The sequence below is a fragment of the Marmota monax genome, unplaced genomic scaffold (assembly GCF_021218885.2).
Source record: "Marmota monax isolate L192 unplaced genomic scaffold, Marmota_monax_Labrador192_F-V1.1 WCK01_AAM20220418_F8-fsc00036, whole genome shotgun sequence".
Lineage (NCBI taxonomy): Eukaryota > Metazoa > Chordata > Mammalia > Rodentia > Sciuridae > Marmota > Marmota monax.
The window spans coordinates 9,945,356-9,967,672 of record NW_026694491.1 but is presented as its reverse complement, the minus strand read 5'-3'; the positions used below and the strand labels follow the sequence as shown (position 1 = coordinate 9,967,672).

At 34.7% G+C, this 22,317-nt stretch overlaps 1 protein-coding gene across 5 annotated transcripts in view; it reads right to left on the bottom strand.

Annotated features, from left to right (window-relative positions):
- Window positions 1-22,317, bottom strand: part of Atp2b1 (ATPase plasma membrane Ca2+ transporting 1) — a 105,596-nt gene that overhangs the window by 48,406 nt on the left and 34,873 nt on the right. For all 5 annotated transcript variants that reach the window (XM_058571310.1, XM_046419248.2, XM_058571313.1 and 2 more), the window contains exons 2-3: window positions 10,128-10,557; window positions 1,122-1,319 (exon numbers count right to left, since the gene is read on the bottom strand). In XM_058571310.1, coding sequence (XP_058427293.1) covers window positions 1,122-1,319; window positions 10,128-10,335 — 406 coding nt within the window. In that variant the 5' untranslated portion in view covers window positions 10,336-10,557. The remainder of the gene's footprint in view (window positions 1-1,121; window positions 1,320-10,127; window positions 10,558-22,317) is intronic.

Sequence of the window (22,317 nt, the reverse complement as noted above, 5' to 3'; positions counted from 1 at the left end):
CCTTTGTTAAGGGCTTATTATGTGCTTGGATGATTTTTTTTTTTTTTTTTTTTTTTAGAAAAATAAATTTTTGCATCAGCACTAGGCACACCTTCAAAGGAATGACATGTGATTACATAAGCCAACTTTTAGAATTACCAAATATTTATTAAACTCTCTATAGCTTGAAAGTACTAAGAATGAAACTCCCCAAACAAAAATATTTGGTGAAATCCATCTTGTGATATATAAGGAAGAAATTTAAAAGATAAATGAAAGGTATAAAAAGACAGGAGCAAACAAAATAATTTATAATGACAAGTTAAAGCAGATCCACCCATAATTCAGTGTATTTCCTCCATTGGTCAGGATACATTTTATAACTCTAACATTGCTAATTCCAAAATCTAAAATCTGAAACCTTTTGAGCGATTACACGGTGCCACAGGTGGAAAATTCTACATCATGAAACTTTGTTTCATGCAGAAAATTATTAAAATATTATATAAAATCACTATTGGGCTATGAATAAAAGGTACGTATGAAATGCAAATAAATTTGTTTAGTCCTGGGTCCCCTACCCAAGGTATCTAATATGTATCTATGAATATTCTAAAATCCAAAAAAGTCTGAAATTCAAAATTTCCAGTTCCAAGCATTTCAGATAAGGAAAGTTCAATCTGTAAAATAAACATTTATATAATGGCAAACAAGGTATGTATGTAAAAACATACATTAACACGGATACAACAAAATATTTTTAAGAACTTGAAAAGTAATGGATTTGGGAATAGAATTTTGCTTTCATAACAATAGTTTCAAAATATTCAAAAATAAAAAACTGGAATTATTTCATAATAGAATAATGTCCTAAAAATCTTAAAAACCCTGATAGTACAATGTCATACATGTGAAATGTTCACATGTAATAACCTCTATGCCTTGCTGTAAAATGCAGGTGACGCTAACTCTTGGGGTTATTGTGAAAATTATCTGAAATAATATAACCCACTTTTAAAGTATTCAGAACAGGGCTTAGCACATAACACAGTTAATAAATGTTGGCTGGCTATGGTAATATATGAAGTAAATGAATGGAAGTAAACTGGAATCACACATATCCCCTACCCACATTTACTTACGTGCATTATCTCCTTCTGGAGGTTGATAAAAAGAAAGGCCCAAAGATACTATGGCTGCGATTTCTAATATAATTAAAGTGACATCTTGTAATGCTTCCCATACTAATTGAAGAAAGGTTTTTGGCTTTTTAGGAGGTATAAAGTTCTTTCCAAACACTGCTTCTCTTCTTTCTAAATCTGCAGGGTTTCCACTTAAGCCTAATAAAAGGAAACAAATTTCAATGAACACTTTTACTACTTACATGTGAAAATACCTATTTTATTCTAAACATTAATTCATTACAGTTTAAATTCTATTCATAAGATGCTATAAAAATGTTTATTGTGCTTTAGACCAAAGTATACAAAACTTAAATTACTGAAAAACACGTGTACTGCTTTAAAGAAACATTTTAGGACGACAACGAGTGGATTCAATAATTTTCACTTTCCAAATTGCTTACTTTTTATTATACTATCTTAAGCCATCTTGTAGACTGATACAGACCAGAACTGATTATAGTTTGATGGTTTTTATGTTGGGATAAACTTTTCCCTGACATTTACTTAAGATGCTTTCTCTCTGGAAATGAGGGAAGTTTACATGCAGAGAGATATCTGCCAATTTGATTTTGTTATTGAACCTTGAATACCTAATCACTGAGGAGTCTATAGTATTCCCTCCTCACTTACTGACAACTGATGGAAAGTTAACTTATCACAACCTCTAAAAGCTTTTCTACTAAAATGTCTGTCATACTGACTGATAAACAATTTCCAAGTCACAATACTGGGAAACTTAGAATGACCTTTCTTTTAAGAAACAGGTAGTGCTATTGACTGACTATCTATTGTCACTCTAAGAGAAAAGGCACACGGTGGGACATGATTTTTATTTCTTGGAATGCAGAATTAGCAATGGAGGAGACTGAGAGGTGACTAGACAACACTTTTGTCTTTCCTTCATCCCATCAAGCACACCCCTCTAATTTAACCCTGTTGATCCTGCCAAACCCAGATATATCCAGTTATCTAATGCAAAGTGCACACACATACATGTTCTGGAGCATAACAACACAGACAGCAGGGACCAATCAAATTTTCCCTTAGGCTATTTAAGAATGTCAAGGAAAGGGTCAGAGATACAAGAATAACACTACTTTTAATTTACCATATTAGTCCTAACTTCAACTTGTTTTTTTGTAAGAGTCTATTCCAGGAAAAATATCAAAGAAGGAAGACAGGAGAACAGTAGATTACTGAAAGACTCTTGTTGTTTTTAACTCTTTTAACTACTAATCTCAATACTGAGGCAGGCAGAGTTGAAGAGACTGTTGGAATAAATGACAAATGGATTCAACAATTTTCACTTTCCAAATTGCTTACTTTGTAATATGTACTTTGGGAAAGTAAATGTAATCATTTACTTTCTTGAAGGTACCAAAAAAGATTCCAGAGAATGTTCTCACTGGCAACTGCAATGTGGTCTATACTGAGCAGTTTGAAAAGCATTTTACATTTCTGATGACAGATATCATTAACCAAAACCTTCCACAGACCTGAGAACAGAGATGGAGTCAATGAAAGGAAAGGCAGTGAAGGACTATAGTAATAAGATTAGTATCACATAGTGGGAATATTGGGTAGCTTTGCCTTGTCTCATGTTTTAGTGCCCTAAGAAAATGAAACAAAAAGGGCTACTAACCCTCCCTGGATTGGTCTCCACTCCCCTACCCCCAAGAAATGTGTTTGAAGGTATTAATTATATACTTTATTTCATACTATAATAGACTTTACCATTAACTGAATATATAACGTTATTTAAATATCACCAATATAACAAAAAAAATAGTCAAATCTTAACTTTTACTGTTTATAACAGAAGCCAAGATTTTAGGTTAATGTTGAAAAGAATAGTTATAGAGCTAAAGATAGCTTTCGGGACTTGGGGATGTTTTAAAAAAAAAAAAAAAAAGCAACTTGTTTTAGTTTTTTTTTTTTTTTTTTGGTGCTGGGGATTGAACCCAGGGCCTTTGTGCATGTGAGGCAAGCACTCTACCAACTGAGCTATATCCCCAGCCCAAGCAGCTTGTTTTAAGAATTATTGTGAATCTTCTAAACTAGCAGCAGCACATATGTTGGATTCTACACCAATAAAACTATCTGGTTTAGAAGACCCAGGGACAGTTTACTTATGGAAATCTTGTTTAAGCCACTTGACCCCCTTGGTGGTGAAGAGAGTATTAATATTTGTTGGTGTGACTTGCAACTATTTTGAAGTACCAAAGATATGTCATAAATTAAATGGTAACTGTTATTAAGGGGGAAGACATGTTACAAATTTATTGCATGGAATGGATGTCAACTCTATTTTGAGGGAAGTTAATTTCTAATAATAAGTTTACTAATCTAAATAATAAAGTTAAGCATTTTACAACAATAGTCTGCCACCCAACAAATATTTACTGAAAATTTACTACTTTTAGAGACTGTTCTATTACTGAGGAAACAGTGTGAACAAGACAAATTCCACATTCAGTAAATACATATTACATGGAAAGGAGAAAAAAAAGATATACAATTAAAATAATTAGAGACGCAAACAGGTAAAATGGAGACAATAAAAGGGCCACTAGACCTCTCTTAGTGGACTGCACTAGCCTTTCTGAGGAACTAGCATTTCACTTGAGTCTGAATGTTGAGGAGTCAATCATGGGAAGACTCCAAAGCAGCACAAAAGCAAATACAGTCTAATATTTAGGAGTAATTGATGAGTAAAAATAATGAAATATCTTCTGTCTTTTTCTGTGGGCTCAGTTGCCTTCAGTGGAGTGGCAATGAGGCCAAGGTCATGCATGGGATTGATCTCCTAATGGTCCAGTTAACTTTACAAAGAGAATATATAACCACAACTCATCAAAAGCAGCCTCAGAATTACATGCTTTTTTAGGTCGACTGTAGAGAAAAATAGCTTACATTCATTCTATGAGTACACAGTGGCTCAACAGTACTTTCTTTATAGTTGAACAGAATGACATTTTTATGGAATAAAATGCAAATTATATCAAAACCATGGTGTTTTACAAGTAAATGTGGCTTCTTTAATTGCTTAGACTAATTTAGGAAACGGAAATAGGGCAATTTACTGGAATGTTGTCAAGATGGGTTTAAATAAAAACCATGGCTAACATACACACAAACTACAGTTCTATCAAATTCTGTACTTGAAGTTGTGCCTTATGTGTATATGTATGTGTGTACAGGTATGTATGTATGTATGTGATCTTGGGTGGAGATAGCAGCCAACTGGACTTCTGTGAGGGCCAGATCAAAACATACAAATCAAGAAAGGACGTGAAAATCTGTGTTTATGTACATTTTCAATGTCAAAAGAGAAGGTGATCCCTTCTCTAAAGTCAAATTTACATATCCAATTCCAACAGCCTACTATGTGCCTGGAACTGTGAAAGGCACTAAGCATCCAAAGAGAAGTGAGACTGAAGGATGCCTTCCCTGGTACTTCCCCCTCCAGGAACTTAAGAGTTTGGTAGGGAAGACTGATAAGCACCCAGTTAAACACAACCCCATGTATTAAGTATTATGATGGGAATGGTGAAGATATAGAAGGCATACATACAGAGGGCTGAGATACAAATTTATGGGGCTGGGGTAGATAACAGAATGCCCAAGATATCAAACTTGAGCTCTTAAGAATGATTAAGAAATAGTCACATTAAGGACTATATCTTTATTAAAGAATAAAGTATTTTATTCTTCATAGACGGTAGTGTTTTAGGTGGAGGTAAAGTATTTTAGGTGGAGAAATCAGCAGTCCAGAAGCAAAAGCACACATGACATAATAGTATTTAAGATAACTGAAAATTTTGCTATGTCCTAAACACTGAGGTGCGGAATTGGGAAAAGGAGATGAGATTAGAAAAGTAACTAGGGATTAGATCCCAAGATTTGTAAGCCTAACTAAGTCTAAACTTCAATCAGAAGGAAAAACAAAACTACTACTGGCTTTAAGCAGGAAAGTGATAGTGTAAAAGAAGATAGGAAGAAGCACCAATCATGATGTTACCTGAATTAGCACAAGAGAGAATGGTGACCTCAAATGGAGTAGCATGGACATGCACAAGTAGACACCCTTGGGTTAAGAGAAAGCTAGGAGTTAGGAATCAGGTTTTCAGGACCAAAGCTTGAGGGCGATCCTGAATGAGCTGCTCAAGTGGGAATCACCAGTACCCAGATGGCTTGTGTAGTGACAGGCATGGATGTCATCACCACAAGAGTGTATAGATGAAGAGGAGGATATACAGACAGATGGAAACCTCAGATAATCAATGTTTAAAGTAAAGCAAAGGAGATTGGCTAGATGAGATTGGCCAGACAGGAAGAAAGAAAACTGAATGTATGACACTGGGAAAAGAATTATTTAATAGGAAGTATGTCTACTGTGACCTGAAAAGTAAAAATAAGCTTAAACAACAACAACAACATACAAAAGGCTGTGCTACTTCAATATTTTCAACTATGACTTTTAAAAACAATTTTATTACAATAAACATATAATTATCCATTATATAGTAGCACTAAATTTCTAGGACAAGGTCATGCATGATCATCAATATAAAAATTTCAAGGATGACTCTTTACAAATATAAAAACATAGATGGCTGACACACACATGGCCATGAAAATACTTGCTTAGTGCCTGTGCTAACCAAGCATATACATGGGGGCATAAGAGAATTCTTATAGTAGCTTATAAGCTAATAATGATTTACCATGAGTAAAGGGCTGATTTTCTTAAAGAGCTAAAATATAATTCCATGTTTGTTAGTTTTATTCTATTATACCATTAAAACATGGTCAAAGGACACCATTAAAACAGGTTTACTTTGGCAAGTGCAAATATAAACTGTCATCTGAAACATCACGGAAACTTTGGGCAATCCGGGAGAAATGTTGTTGACCCCACTTTGCTTCCTACCACACCTCTTTAGTTTATCTGTCTCCTTTCTTATTTGCTTTGCTTTTTTCCTCTTCTACCTAATTGTAGCAACCACCAAAAATCTTAAGATCTCACTTAACTTCTTGCCCTTTATAAGTCCATAAAGCCATGCCTCTTACAGAATACCAACTGGTATCACCTTTAATTTTTATGTATTTATTTTTATGTTTTGCTCAATGTAATACTACTGAAAAATAAGGTACTAGGTATAGAGGCCTGCATTCCTGAAATTCTATTACCAGAGAAAGACTACCTACTATTCAATAAAATATAACATAGACAACATAGGAACATATTAAAATAAAAAAGATACCAAAAGCTTTTGTAAAAAAGAAACAAGAAGTATGATTTAGAATATGAATAAAAAAGTCAATTGTAGCAAAATAACCAAGATACAAAACCAAAAATTGTTAAGGTAACTTTATGCAGTTAGGATGTTCCAAGCAGGTTATTTTGATATAAAAGTACATTCTTAGATTCTGAAGACTATGAAACAGATGCTCGCTCTAAAAGAAAGAGCTAAAAATACAAAGTTACAAATCTCAATTCCAGTTAATTTTACAGTTCCAGTTCCTTTAATGATGGTTATCAGAACTGCTAAGAAGTTTTAAATGTAAAAAACTCACATCTGGTTCAAAATAATTCCTTTTGGTCAGTACCCATGCAGTCTTAGAACAAGTTCAAGAACTACTCTATTAGAGAACAAGTATGGTGTGACAAAAAGGAATCACAAACATGTAATTGACTGATAAGGTGGGGGCATGCTTTTAAAGACTAGATTGCCACAGAGAATGCTGTTGTTTGGATCTTTAATGTCTCCAAAGACCTATGTGTTGAAGGTGTGCTCCCATCTTGTGGCTCTATTTAAGAATGGTGGAATCTTTAGGCTGTGGGACCTTGTGGAAGGAAGTTAGGTCCTAAAGTGCATGCCCTTGAAAGGAATAATGGGACTCTGGCTTCTCCTCTCTCTTTCTCTCTCTCTGCTTTCCATCCACCATGAGACAGTTTCCTTTGCCCTGTATTCCTGCCAAAGACGTACTGCCTCACCATAGGCTGGAAGCAATAGGCCAACCAACCATAGACCAAAGCTTCCAAAATTGTCAAAATAAACCTTCCCTCCTTTTAAAGTTGATTATTTCAGTATTTTGTCACAGGGAATAGAAAGCTGACTAACACACAGAACCATAATCCATTTTTTTTAACCACGTAATTCCAAAAAATTTCTGTTTTTCCATAAAAACTTATTAGATGAGAACACATGTGCCTCTTTTATAGTATCTCAACTTGTTCACAAGCTATGTGAGCTAAACTTTTATAACCAAATACAGTGGTTAAAAGCATGGCCATTGTATTAAAAAATATGACTATAACCAGAGTGAGACTTGTAAGGTATTTAACCATTTTTGTGCTCTTTGGTTTGAAAATAGGGTAAAGGTATTAGATGGATAAAACGAATTAATACTTGTAAATGTTAATAACCAACCTGATACAAAAAGTACTACCTATCATCAGTGCTATCCATAATTATAGTTGTTATTGTTCTTAAGAAATTTCCTGGGTTGTTCCTCCAGGCTTTACACACTTAGCAGATACCTGATAATACTATATTTCAGCAGTTTTTTTTTGATGGGGGGTGGTGCTGGGGATTAAACTTAGGGCATGACACATGCTAGGCAAGTACTATACCTCTGAGCTATACTCCCAACCCACATTTCGGCATTCTAAGAGTTACATATTCTTACATTTTATTAAAATATCTGAAATTGGAATGTGATTTAATTATATACTTATAATTGTCTCACAGTAACAACCAATACTTTTACTTTTTTAAAGAGGGTATATAAAATATACGATAATCAACATCCTAGGTCTGATGAAAGGACCAATGAATGAATTCATAAATGAAAGAACTAAAGGCACAGGCAAACGACTTTAGCCTTACTAATCAAAATCCGTATTTCCTAGAGTATAAACAGATTATTCTAACAAGAATGCTTGCTGTCTAGATCATTTCTTTGTGCAGACAAACTTCTGGTAGGTGCTCATTTCTGATCATGTTTCGGTGACAAAATATTCAATGCCTTCTGAGTGATATATTCCTACTAGACTAAAATCATGAAAATTCCTTTGGAAATAATATTCCTATGAAAGCTGTTGCCATTTTTATTTATACTTTCAGTAACTGCAAATACTAATCTGATTCTTATGTTTTGCTTTACAGTCTTTAAAAGAACATTGCAAAATGATTAAGCGTTTATATATAAATATTAAAAACAATAGGTTGTACAAATTTTAGCAAATATTAAATTCATAATACCAGGAAGTACAAGAGCAAAAGATTTGTAAACAAAGAAGAGGAAAAAATAATGCATATTTTATTTAATGCACAGACTACCAATAATTCACAAAAAATTCTTAATGTCAAAAGTTCTAGAGCTTATCCATTGCTTCTACCATGTTGTCAAAATGGTATGTAATCACTGCTTCCTAAAATATAAACCACTATACTAGAAGCAAAGTTTCAATTAACTTCACTAGTTAAACCATAATCAGTGTAGGGAATTCTACCCAAAATAAGAGCACAGAAAAAAACTGTACTGCAAACCAAGAAGAAATCACGTTTTTAAAAATGAGAGGGCATAAAGGAAGGTATTCAGTATTAGAAAACAAGAAATTTGATTAAGAGCAGAGAGGGGAAGACAGTTAAGTATAGAACTGAAACTGGAGCTCAACAAGGCTTTTATGAACAAACTGTTGTCATACTGAGGACTCTTTAATGTTAACATCACCTGTTAATCTGGTGATCATGAAGCATTCATCAATTTAGGTTTAGCTTAAATTTAACAGGTCTTATAGAAAAAGAGGATACACCAAGTATCTGAAGAAGGCTTTTTAGGACATGAGTGAATACTGACACTAAGTTTTTCTAAGTTATACCACTTCAGAGAAATCAAAGGAACTATTTATCGATACAGTAGAAAATTACATGAATGTTCAAAGAATATTTGGTGTGATTTAAAATTCTAATCTTGGAAAATTACTTTTTGTTATTATGTTAAATATTATCATGAGCAGCAATGTGGCATGTTTCAGAAAATATGTTAAGAAAAGCACTTTTGCATAATTTCTCTAGAAGTGACTTTGGAATATATACTAACTTAATATATTACAGTAATAATTCCCCATCTTTACTAAAATAAATTATAATTACCAAACATTCATCCTCATATGTTCCCTCTACTCTCACCTTTGCAATGTTTAAATGTCTTCTTGAAATTTCCTAACGTAAATTTTATGTTCAACACAATCAACGTATCAAAGATCATCTTTTCAAATCATTTCAAAGACCATAATGCAATGAAGTTACAATAAATTTTCCCTTCTTGATTTCAAAAGGAAACTTCGGACAAATCAAGAATTATGAAACCAAAAGTTTCTTTGAATGAGGGAAAATTCAACTCAGTCCAAAGTTTGAAAACTATTTTTAATCAAAGAAATGTCTGCTAAGTGAAAAACTATGTGCCATCTAAACTACAAGCTTTGCTTTAGGACCTCCTGAACTAATAATTAAAGTCTAGATTATGCCCTGTAAGTTGAAAAGGACTTGGTCAGCTACTGGCAAAGACAACTATTTTAAACCACCTGGCAAAATGAAGAATAGTGAGCAGGGTTTATTTCCACTGAATCCCCTGGGGGCTACCAAGCTTGCTTCCATCCTCTACAGCTCGAATGGAAAGACAATCTTGTTATTGTAAACAGGCAGCAATAATACATACAGCGAGACAAACTATTTCATCCCACTAGTCTGAAACATGTAATTATTCTATAACATTATTTCTTGGTCTAAATTTAACTTTAACTGTACCAATCAGGTACCTATTTTTAACATCACTACAATTATGCCATGGTCACATAATAGCCAAGAAAATATAAACCAATATAAACATGTTTTTATGAGTCAAATATATAGCACTCTCTGAACAAAGGACTAAAAACAAAATAAAACTCACCTTCATTAGGAGATGTTTTCAACTTGGCGCAAATTCCATAGACATCTCCATAACTTTCCTGTATTTTTCGTAATGCGTCTGTGGACCTGAGCTCCATGAGAGCCCGAAGCTCTGCGAGCGTAATTCCAAAGTCTCCATCATGATTAGCTTCTTTCAAAGAGTTTTTCACACCACTATATGCAACTGAGTTGTTTGCCATGTCGCCCATTACAAGTATAATTTATTAGGAGGAAAATGTTTCCCAAAAAAATCTAATTTTCACTTGATATATTTCCAAGATGAAAATCTTTTAAATATGAAAATCTTTCTTAAACCAAACACTTCATTGTGTGACTTTGTAAAGCAGCATCAGCAGCAACATTTCCCAGAGAAGTATCTTGACCTTTGGTCCATGACTCATTTCTTCACATCAATCATGAGATGTACACATCTGCAATAAAATATGTAAAATTTAGTAAGATCCATTCTACAGTGTAATGCACATAAGCACACTTTCTAAATGCCATCAGGTAGCTAATCATGGTACATTGTTTGCTTATAAAATATTTGTTTCATACCTTTAAAATTTTCATGCATGATAAAAGATCCAAGTATGACTTCTAAATAAAATCATATATCAAAAGATATCCGATCTCATCATTATTAAATGAAACTGCTTTTCCCATAACCGAATTTCCTTTTTCAGTGTTACTGTTACTAACAGCTATTACTGAAATACTTAGTTCCAAGCACTATGGTTGATAAAATAAGATTCATTCTCTCATTTGATCATCACAATTTAAACCTGGGAGGTGTTACTACTCTGTACTCTCCTAAGAAGGATTAAGGCCCTGTGAAATTGAATTTTCTGCACAACAAATGGCTGAAATATCTGAGTGCCAACTATTTTTAATTCTACTTTCCTTTTCATACATGGAGCCATCTCTCTAAATCTTTCACATGGAACAGCCTCTGAAAGGTCAAAAAAACTCAATGAACCCTTTAATACAGTTTTGCAGTTCTCCTTGGCCACTCTGCCACTCTACCATCTTCTGACTTTCCAAAATAAAACTATCTTCCACATGATTTAATGGCACAGGTCACCACCTCAGGCCTGTCTCTCTCTCTCTCTTTTTTTTTTTTTTTCAAGAAAGGGTCTCACTAGGTTGCTTACAGTCTTACAAAATTGCTGAGGCTGGCTTTGAACCCATGATCCTCCTGCCTCAGCCTCCTGAGCTGCTGGGATTATAGTCATGTACCACCATACCGAGTTCAAGTTTTCTTTTGACTCCCTAGTTAAAGAATTCTCTACTCTTTAGTCTTTTCTGTTTTATCTGAAATAATCCTGTTCATTTGCTTATGTTATTATTTTGTCTAACTCCACCTACAATATTATTTGAGGGTAGGGTTTGTTTGCCACTATATTTTCAGAACCCAGAACTGTGCCAGACCATGGTAGAAAATGAAAGTCGGAGAAACAAAAGAATGCAGTGCTTCAATTTCTTCACCACAATTCTATCTCCTCTTAGATTCTAACTTACCTAGAGACTTATCTAAAGATTCTTCTTTTTCCATATATATCCTTTAAACAATCACCTCAAAGTGAACAAGTCAAAGATTGAATTCATTATATTCCCTAATAAGCTCCTTTCCACAATCACCATCACCCTAATCACCTAGGCTTGAAATCTTATACTTGATTCCATCCTCTCCAGGTTCAGTTACTAAGTCTGGTTAATTCTACCTTTGAAAATACTTCTTCTGTACAGTCCTTTGTCTTCCTGATCTTCAAGTCCCTCTATATAAATCATAACCACTTCTCCCCAGGTTCGTTCTTTTTCTGAAGTCTCCTACATCAAATCCCTTGTGCATTTTGCTACTACATTTAGCTTTTTAAATAGGTTCCGTGATACTATCTGAACCTACAAGAGGAAAATGCAGTTCAATCACTCCTGGGTGTTTGGCATTTAAGGCCAAGCTATGGTTTACTGATTCAAATTTTCTCCATCTCCAAGCAATCCACCTGTTCCTTCCCAAAATATTTAATAAGATGATGATAAGGAACTCAAAAACATACTTCCAAGTGAAATTAATCTTTAGCTATTCAACTATTATGAGGATGCTTTAAAATCATGATATGTGGTCCACATACTTCAGCATGTACCAAAGTCACCTGGAGGACCAGTTAAAACACAAATTGCTGGGCCCCACCTCCAGAGTTTTAAATTTAGTAGGATTAAGTAGGAGCTCCGTAATTTGCATTTCAATCAAATTTCCAGGCAATGTTGATGCTATCCATCTAGGGAGTACACTGTGAGAACTATTGGATTGAAGAATTAATAAAAACTTGGGTTCATACCAATGACCTGAAGATGACTGGTTGAGTAAAGTTTGGATGCCTTGGGTTAAATTTGCGAGAATGTGATAGTAATGGATTCTCTAAGACATTTTCTTTTGTTGTGTGCTTCCTCCCACTTCACAAACCCTTATTCTCGCCCAATTATTACCAATTTTACTCATCTCCTAGGCAAAAAGTGTTCCCTCCTACACACACATCAATTATCATAATAACCTAATTTCAAAAACTAGAGAGGGTGGTTATTTGATAGACATCTTTAAGTCTCCATACGCAAAATTTATTGGCCTGAACATAATACCAACCCCCAAATCGATTTTTATTTGAGTAACAGATGAAATAATTAAGATTCTTAAGTCTTGTGTTGAAGGGAAGGATGTCCATCTGTCTTCTGGTTTTCATTAAAAAAAATTTTCTCAATAACTCCTGGCCTGCTACCCCACCAGTTACTCCTGAGGTGAAATGTCCTGCCTGACAGAAGATTTTCCCAGAAAACCAAATGTTATGCAGTAGCTTTTCACCTCTCTGCTTTCTTTTGGGGCCATATACCTGCAGGACTGAACGATGAATTCTAAAATTAAAGGGGAAGATCCCCATGTTAAAACTACTACTATTGTTCAAAGTGCCTGGAGTGGGAGGAAATAAATGTCTAGTATGTCTGTTTCAATATTAGAACCTCACAGTTGTTACACAAAAACCAAGTCCTCCATTTCACCTTTGCTCAGCAATAAAATTGATTTTTTTTCCTATTCCTATGTACCAATCATTTTTCTTCTGATATAATTCAAATAGGAGAAGAGAATTCTTGGATATCCTTACAGTCCTCAACAAGAAGAATATATAATAGAACTAGGAGTTGAAACTATATTTTTAACAAAATAGCCATGTTCCTCCTATGAATAATGCCTCCATATTAAGTCTTCACACTTACAATGGAAGTGTCATAATGGAAGTTTCTATAGGTGTAAAAAAAAAAAAAAAACAGTCAAATAATCCCAAATGTACCTACTTAATCAAACTGGTACTAAAGGGGTATGGTTATGAATATTTGCCACTTCAACATCCTTTTCCCCATTTTTCAGTAACAGCCTCACTTCATATTTAGAGATTTGCCCTTGCCCAATGTTCAGTAAATCTGAGTGGGAATCCATATTAGATACTGCCCCCAGCCATATTTCACTGGTTCAGAAATTTGAATGTGACCTGAAAAGGGTCAATGAGTAGCAGCTCGACTTTCTTTCACTGTGACTTCAAGGCAGAGACACATTTCTTCTTACTGAAGGTAAATCTGAGAAAAACATGAGGTATAATTGTAGCCATTTTGTTCCACAGGGGAAAGTCTCTGGAAATGGATCCAGTAGAGAACAGAGCATGTAGGAAAGGAACGGATGGACGAACGGACGGACGGACACACACACACACACACACACACACACACACCAAACGAGCAAGGCATGTACCTGTGATATCATTTGAGTCTCTGGGTCATTCATTGGTCCTATCCTTGATCTTTTGTCCTATCCTTGATCTTTTTAGTAATTTATCAATTAATTCCTTCTAAAGATTTAGTTTTCCAACACTCCGCAACCCGCAACTTTGATAAGCACATGATTACCAATCATGTTCAATTTCCCCAGTGTAAGAAAACGATGTCCAGGGAAAAGCAACCAATTTGAGAATAAGCCACTTTTCAAAAAGTATACTATTTGAATTACCAATTACCAACAAATTATATATCAGGTTGTATCAGTTTCTTCATTGTCTATCACATCTCTCTTCTACCGTTTGCTTCTTTAACTACTATTTCATTCATATGCCCCACTGACAAACATGTGGATGACAAGAAAAAAGTTGTGCTTTTTACTTGTTTGCTACAAAATGACAAGCAAAAGCAATTCCACTATTTGGAATGAGATAAAATAATAAGTAGAGTAACTATTTTAATTGTCTTTGTTATTTAATTTTCTTTTAACTCTTCCATTTGAAAATCTTAAGGGGGGAACAAACACATTAAGTGGAAGCACAGAAGAGGGGGAATTTAAAGAAAGCACACAGCTACTCTATGTACTCTTAGTCTACAAAATATATCCCAGGATAAATAACATCACTGATCAAATTAATTGTTAGTCTTTGAGAACATATGCAAAGAAAAGAGGAAGTTGAAAACCAGAGTTGGGCAAAAATGGCTATGATCTTTAAGACAGGGAATAAGGTAAATCCCTATTGATACATAAGCTTTCTTAAGAATGGGCAGGGTCTTAAAAGAAGATAAAAGGATGATTGTGAGAGCCTAGTAATGACTGGCACTCATAAGAGCTGTGTTAATAATACAATTTCAATTTCTTCTTTCACAAAACCACTTGATTTATCATGGAAAAGTTGCATGAATGTTATCTAGACTCAACATGATAATCAAAATAAAAAAACCTAAAAGAAGTATAGGGTAATTAATTAATTATGGGGTAAAATATGGAGCTGGGTGAAATATGAAATGATAAACAAGATTCTGGCAGGAAATCGAGAAAATATATGCTAACACAACTGAAAACATTAGTAACGAGGAAAAACCTGGAAGGAAATGTTTTTGTTTTTAAATGCATTGTTTAGCACTCAATTCCTGATTGATTCTAAACATTTATTAGTGACCTGGAGACATAGAAATTGTATTTATCCAATCTATAAATGACTCAAAGCTGGATAAATCAGCAAATATGTTAGATGACAGGATAAGATAGACAGATGGAAGTGAGGCTAAATGTAATTGGAACAAAAGTATGGCTCCTATATTTAATGAAAAAAATATAACTGTATAAATATGATACACAAGAGGTGCAACAGCCTGTATGCAAAGACCAAGGTTCAATTCACTCCAAGCTAAATATGTATTCTATTGGTATTAATTAGCAGCATCATGCTAATATTAAAGTAGCAACATAATCAGAGTAATCACAAAGTTTTTGGAGTCATTATGCAAAGTATTGAATTTTATAAAAGTTACTCAATTACAATCAAAATAAAATACAAAGTATAAATAAAATTTTAAAAGCCTTCATTGTTCTAAGTAATAAAAAGAAAAGAATCCTAGTATTTAACAACTGAAAGAGATAATAGAGATCAAGTCCAATTGCTCATTTTATAGTCACTGAAAACAAACACTTATAATCATCTATTTCTAAAAAGGACAAAGATGCTTACAATAAAAGAAAACAAGTATTAAACACTCACAGAATCATTAAAAACAAGAGTAAATGACCAACAATGGTTAAATTATGAGATAATTCATAACCCTGTGCAGCTCTTATGGAGGCTCCTACTATCAGGGAAATGTATTGTACTTCAAAATGGGCACTGACATCCTAATAATTAGATGCACCAAAAGACCGACAAAGAACTAAAAATAGTTTGTAAAAGAACACTTGAAAGACCTCCATTTTCTTGTGTGTGAACGTGTGTGTGTATGTTCCTTTAACATAAAATCAATTCCACTTCCTCTGCAACTAGCCAGGCAGTTATAGGAAGAAGGATAACTAACCTTTATAGCTGGTCTTCATATGGCTGCCATTGGCATTTGATTAAGTGAGAACTACTTCATAAAGTACTTCATCCAGCCCTGCTCCATCCAACCCTCCTAGATACCAGTAGTGCTGACAAGTCAGGTAAACAACCCAAAACTTACCACTTATTTAAATGAATAGTGTTATGGCTTGGATACAGTGTCCCCCAAAGACCTGGTCCCCAATGTAGTAGCAATGTTCAAAAATGGAAATTTGGGGAAGTGATTGGATCATGAGGGTTCTGACCTCACCAGTAGATTGATTAATTCACTGATCACTGAATGTACTACTGGGAGGTGGTGGAGGCTGTGGGAAATGTGTCCTACTTGGAGGGAGTGAATCACTGGGGAATGTTCTGGAAAGGTATTTCCTATCCCTAACTCTGACCCTTCCTCTCTCTCCTTCTCTGGTGCCACAAGCTGAGAGCTTTCCCCTACCATGCCCTTCCACCATGTTTTGCCTCACCTCAGTTCCAGAGCAATATAGCCAGAACGCTGTGGAAGCCATTTGACTATGAGCCAAAATAAATCTTTCCTCCTCTAAATTGTTTTCCTCAGGTATTTGTCACAGCAACAAAAAGCCAACTAGCACAGATAATACAACTGCTACATAACTGAACCTAAATTTAATGCCTATTAGACTGAAAAACTACTTCAAGGTAAAACCAGGCCTGAGCAATCTCCTATTTTAGCAAGAAGAGCTATGATCTTTCAGCCATCTTACAGAGTCATTTTCAGCAGGGGCAAAAAAATAAACTTTGACCTGATTCACACACTGAAAACTTGAAGTCTTCCAACAATTAAAATAATTTTTAGTAAAAAATGGTAAGTTACGGTAAACTATTAGAGTGCAATAGTGGAAAGTGTAAAATGATAGATATTATACATATCAAAGAGTAGACACTTGAAGATTATAAATGGTGGGGAGTTTACTGTATGAAGTTTTGGTATATTCAGATTATTTCATTAAAACACTTAGAAGAAACCAAGGAATGGCGCAAATTTAATTCACATTTTTCACTTTTCAAGGGGCATATAAATGCTATATAGCTTTGTTAAAGTAACTCACATCAGATGAACAATGAATAACATACACATAAATGAATAAGTTTACCAAAGAGAATTTCAACTTCACAGAAGTGTTACAGCAGACAATAAGCATTGATTACAATGCCTGGTTTGTTAATCTCAAAGGTTTCATAAATACCATCCTGTGTCTGTGTTGACTAAAATTAGTCCCACTCGCCTCGTAATTTATTGATCATCTAGTAGATTCTTCAAAAGGCACAGACTAAGTACACTACTTTAAAGGGCAAGTTATAGCTCCTGTCAGTTACAAATTTGACATGACGACTTTAACAAATCTCTCAGAGTAGGAAATAGGGGAGGCATTAATTTGCTCTTCTGTTATAGTTTTTATCACATAGCTGCAAGGATTTGTTTACCTCCCTTTCTGTCTTCCCAAAGAACTCTGAACACAAGGTAGGGATTTGTGCCATTCATTTTTAACCCCCAGCACTGTCTGGTACATAGTAGAGGCTCAGTATTTACTGAACAAAAATGCTCATTTGAATCTTAAGCTATAATCAATTTTAAAAAGAGGCTTTGCAACAGAAGCAATGACAATTCAAATAGCAGAGCAAAACACAACCTTATAACATGCTTAAAGTAATATGCTAACTGTGTTAGATGAGTTCAGAGAAAATCAGCTTTCAAAGAGTTTTCAAATTACCCTGGTATACAAGATCAACTTAACCTTCCTCTAAATCCTTTTAGACAACAGAAGTTAAAAGCTATTTCAGATTTTCAAATGAATTACTCTTGCGTGGCCATGGTTTTTAACCAGAGTCATTCTAGATCCTCAAGGGTATGCAAAATAATACTGAATTTCAATATTTCATAAAGCCTGGAAGAAATGACATGTTTATTTGGGAAGTAATTTGTTAGGATTACCTAAGCAAAATAAAAATATGCCAAATCAATAAATGACAAAGAGGGGCTGGGGATGTGGCTCAAGTGGTAGCACGCTCGCCTGGCATGCGTGCGGCCCGGGTTCTATCCTCAGCACCACATACAAACAAAGATGTTGTGCCCGCCGAAAACTAAAAAATAAATATTAAAAAATTCTCTCTCTCTCTCTCTCTCTCTCTCACACACACACACACACACACACTCTCTCTCTCTCTCTCTCTTTAAAAAAAATAAAAATAAAAATAAAATAAATGACAAACAAACAAAGATCTTACCCATAAAGGCATTTGGTAAGAAAACCCTCAACCTCACACCTAGCTATCGTCTTCTCTGAAATTTGATGTTTCTTCATCTGCTACTTACAGCTCAACCCATTTCAACTGAGCTTCTCCTTGGCTATTTACTGCAACCATTCCTAGGTAACCAAGGACCCCTGTTGTTCTTAAGTCTAACCAATGCCATTTAGTCCTTATCTGGCCCACTGGCAACGTCTGCTACTCCTGATTACTCCCCCACTCTTGCAATGTTCGGCTGTGAGAATGGTCCTCCATGGTTCCACTCTTGTTCTCACCACTTTGCCATCTCTGGCTGCTTGCTCTCACTTTCTATTGTTGTTCCGATTCTGGAAGAACTGTCAAGGGACTCGGTGGGGAGGGGCTGAGTGGCACAGTAATCTTTATCATAATTGTTTTCATCTGGTTTTAGTCAGAGAAAATGAGACTGGTTTACAGATAATAACAAATTATTTGCATGTGCATTTACAAGGCTTATTTATGGTTTTTTTGTTTGTTTTTCTCATATTTCAGAATTTCACAATTCAATTAAAATGATGGAACCACACTATAGCAGTCTGGCTCAGTGAAAGTGTGAAAAAAATGACTCAGTCGCCTTATTCCAAGCCCAAATGCAGCTCTCATTCCCATAACCTTTAGTCTATAAAGGAATATGCCATACTGAAGAAGAACAGGTTTTATAAATTGGTGATTCATCCTCCCTGGGGCTTTTGATAACTGTCATTTCCAGCACAGATTATTTGTTTATGCCAACAAAATACTAATTAGGCAGAATACATGATAAATTTTTAATGTGAATGATCCCAAACACAGATATCTTGAAGCTAACTTTAGACATGTTTGCCTTATGGACAGGTTAGTTGGTACCATCTTATAATGCTTCTTGTATCTCCTTAGGATACTGGTCCAATTTTGCAATGTTGTACTTACTTAGAGTCAAAAAACCATAATCCTTCTTAATTTACCCAAACCAAGATAAATTTAAAAGTTAATTCCACATAACTACAGATTAGTGGTTTTCAAACTTTAGTGTGCAACAACATCATCTGAAGGGCTCCTTAAAACACAGACTGCTGGGCTACACCTCAGAAATCTCTTCTGTTGATCTGGGCACAGTGTGAGACTTTACATTTCTAACAACTTTTCAGATGATAGCGATGCTGATGCTACTGGTCTGGAGATTCACTATTATAGGTAAATGTGCCTTGGGCTTTGACTAAGGAACAAATTGTTGAACTGTCATGCCTGATCTAAAATTTCCTGATGAAAATACAAGCAAATTACTCATGGTTCTTTTATTATGCTTTTCTTAATTTGCATGGATAATTAAAAACAGACCATTTTCTAAAAATATTCTGTAAGCTGGTTCTTTGAACTGCTTTGGTTTTTAATACCAAGTATATTGACCTTTTTCTACTGAAACCTTATAATTCCACAAATACTATAAATAATTTCCTTCATTCAAAGTAAAAAGGTGAAAACTCACATTGATACATTTAGGACACACATTAAATTAACTTAAATACCTGAAAGTATTAATTATAACAAATTTAAAAGAGAACTATATAATTTAGATACCTGCCTCCTCCTACTTTCCTACCCCCAAAATAAAACTGCATTTTTTTCTCCTATTCTATTGTTTTACTTAAGTATTTTAGAAACCTTTCATTCTTACAGTAAGCTTCATAGTTAAAAGTAAGCTTTTGAAAAGCACAAAAATAGGGAAAGTTAATTTTATATAACCCTGTGCAACTTACCAAATATAAGAACATACTATAGCTCCAGTTAAATATGAGAACCAAATGTTCTATCATTTTCTAGTCTCACTGATGTTGAAATTTTCAGCTATAGTCAAAGAAGAGATTTCTAAATTAAAACAGTGAGGTTTTTTTTTTTTTTTTTTTTCCCTTCTGTTCAGGAGCTAGAAGGCAACATGAACACTTGAATGTCACACCAGCTGCTTGGTCGTCCTACTCAGTTCTTAAGAGCTTCTATCCTGTCAATTCACAAGAACCTACACTTAAATACTTAAGGAAACAGGATGCTCATTATGTCACTGAACAAGCTCACAAAAATAAAGTTGGCAATGTTGAGAGAGGCATAAATCATATCTGTAAGTTAACATGTAAGTTAACAAGAGCTTTCTGTTCTATTAATTAAAAACTCTAGATTGCAAAAATTTATTCTAGTATTAGAACAACTGATTACAGAACTAAGCATAAAATGATTTCCCATTTTTTATCCCCATTTTATCTATGTTGTTTGATAATTGATTTTTTTTTGCAATTTCCAGCTGTAGTTATGAAAGATTAGCTCAGTAAATTAATTCTCATTTTTGTGATACATTCAAGTAATCTGGATGAAAAATAAGGTAAGCTGTATTTTAAAAAGATGTCAGGCACAAATTTGATTTATGGTGAGTTCAATAAAGTACAAACAATATGGACATTACATATGTGTTGAACTGTAACCCACTCTATCACATCATGTTGATGAACTTTTGAATTCTGGTTTCATATATCCATAACCTTCATCTTAAGACTTTGATGTATACTTCATAACTGCTGTTCAAGTCAGAGCCACATATTAAAGTCATCATCACCTGAAACTGTTCTATTTTCAAAACTTCCTCTCCATTATAACTTACCTCCCTTCACTTATACTGAGGTTCTATGAACACATTCTGACCTTCAGCCTCAAAGGCATAATCAATACTTGCCTCCCTTAAGAGCTAACTTCCCAATGGTCTTTATGTCTGACTTGTTCTTTATCCTCCTACTACACCCATCTGGTTAATTAGCTACCCTTGAGTAGACAAACCATCTGGCTGAGTAATGCTGGTAAAATTTTTAAAAACCGAGTTCTTAGTTTCATTATAAACATTTTTCTCAGTCATGTATGATCTACTGACACATCTCTTAATTTCCCAGAATGTTCCTCTTTCAATTCCAAGTCTGTCTTAAATTACTCAAGCTTTTGTCTCTACCTAGTACTCATGTCTGCTCCAAAATCTTATTTCCTTGATTGTCAATGTAAGCCACCACCACCTGAATCCTCTTTCTCTTGGCTCCCTCACTTAGGCAATATTCAGAGGCATTCAACTCCACAGAAGACCAAGTCTCATCCTCCATACTTCTGTGGTGTTGGCAGTTTCCCCTTCTATCCCCTGCATTTCTTACTTAGTTTTCACTCACCAATCCTCCTCCTCTGCCCATATTTGGTGGCTTTTTAAATCTTTACCACATCCTAAATGAGGGTATCACTCAGGGATCTATTTACAGGCCTCTCTTCCCTATAATATTTTCTTGGCAACTCACATCACATCATGACCTACATCTACCACCTTATATACAGCTCCAAACCGCGTTACAACTGTCAGTGGACATCTCCACTGGAAAAATCTGCACTACTTCAAATGCCATCACCAACAATTAACTTTTCGCTCTCTCTCCTAAATCTGTTTTTCCTTCTCCAAAGTTTCTACCATTCGAAAAGACATGTGATTAAGTCCAAGGCTCTCTCTTCAAAGACTTTACAGTCTAAATGAGAGAAAAAGCATTGTGGAGAAAATCACAACAGGAACGGTGAACATGCAAAAGACAAAGTGTAAAATTGTATGTGGTTTCAACTATGATGCAGGGGTCGGAAGGGCTCATGGTTTGATATGGCCAATCCCAGGAGAACAATGCAGGGGGAGCCTGATACACATACTTATCTCTGAAGGGCTTCTTCAAAGTTAATCATCTCTTAAAATACAACCTACGCTTTCTGAGTGCAGGGCAGTAGCCACAATTTGAGTTCCTTTTATAGCCCCTAAAGAGGTTAACAGATTGCTTAACTGATTATTAGACTATATATGGGTAAGAATAAAGTTTAAATTGCAAAAATTAATGTTATTTTGAAGCCCTCAAGCTCTCCTAACAGAAGATCAAAGTAACAGCACACACATAAAAAAATGACTAAAACCTTTGATTAATATAGAAATGAGAGGAAGAAAAATGAAATTTTCAAAAGCTCCTAAATGCCTCATTCTTTCTG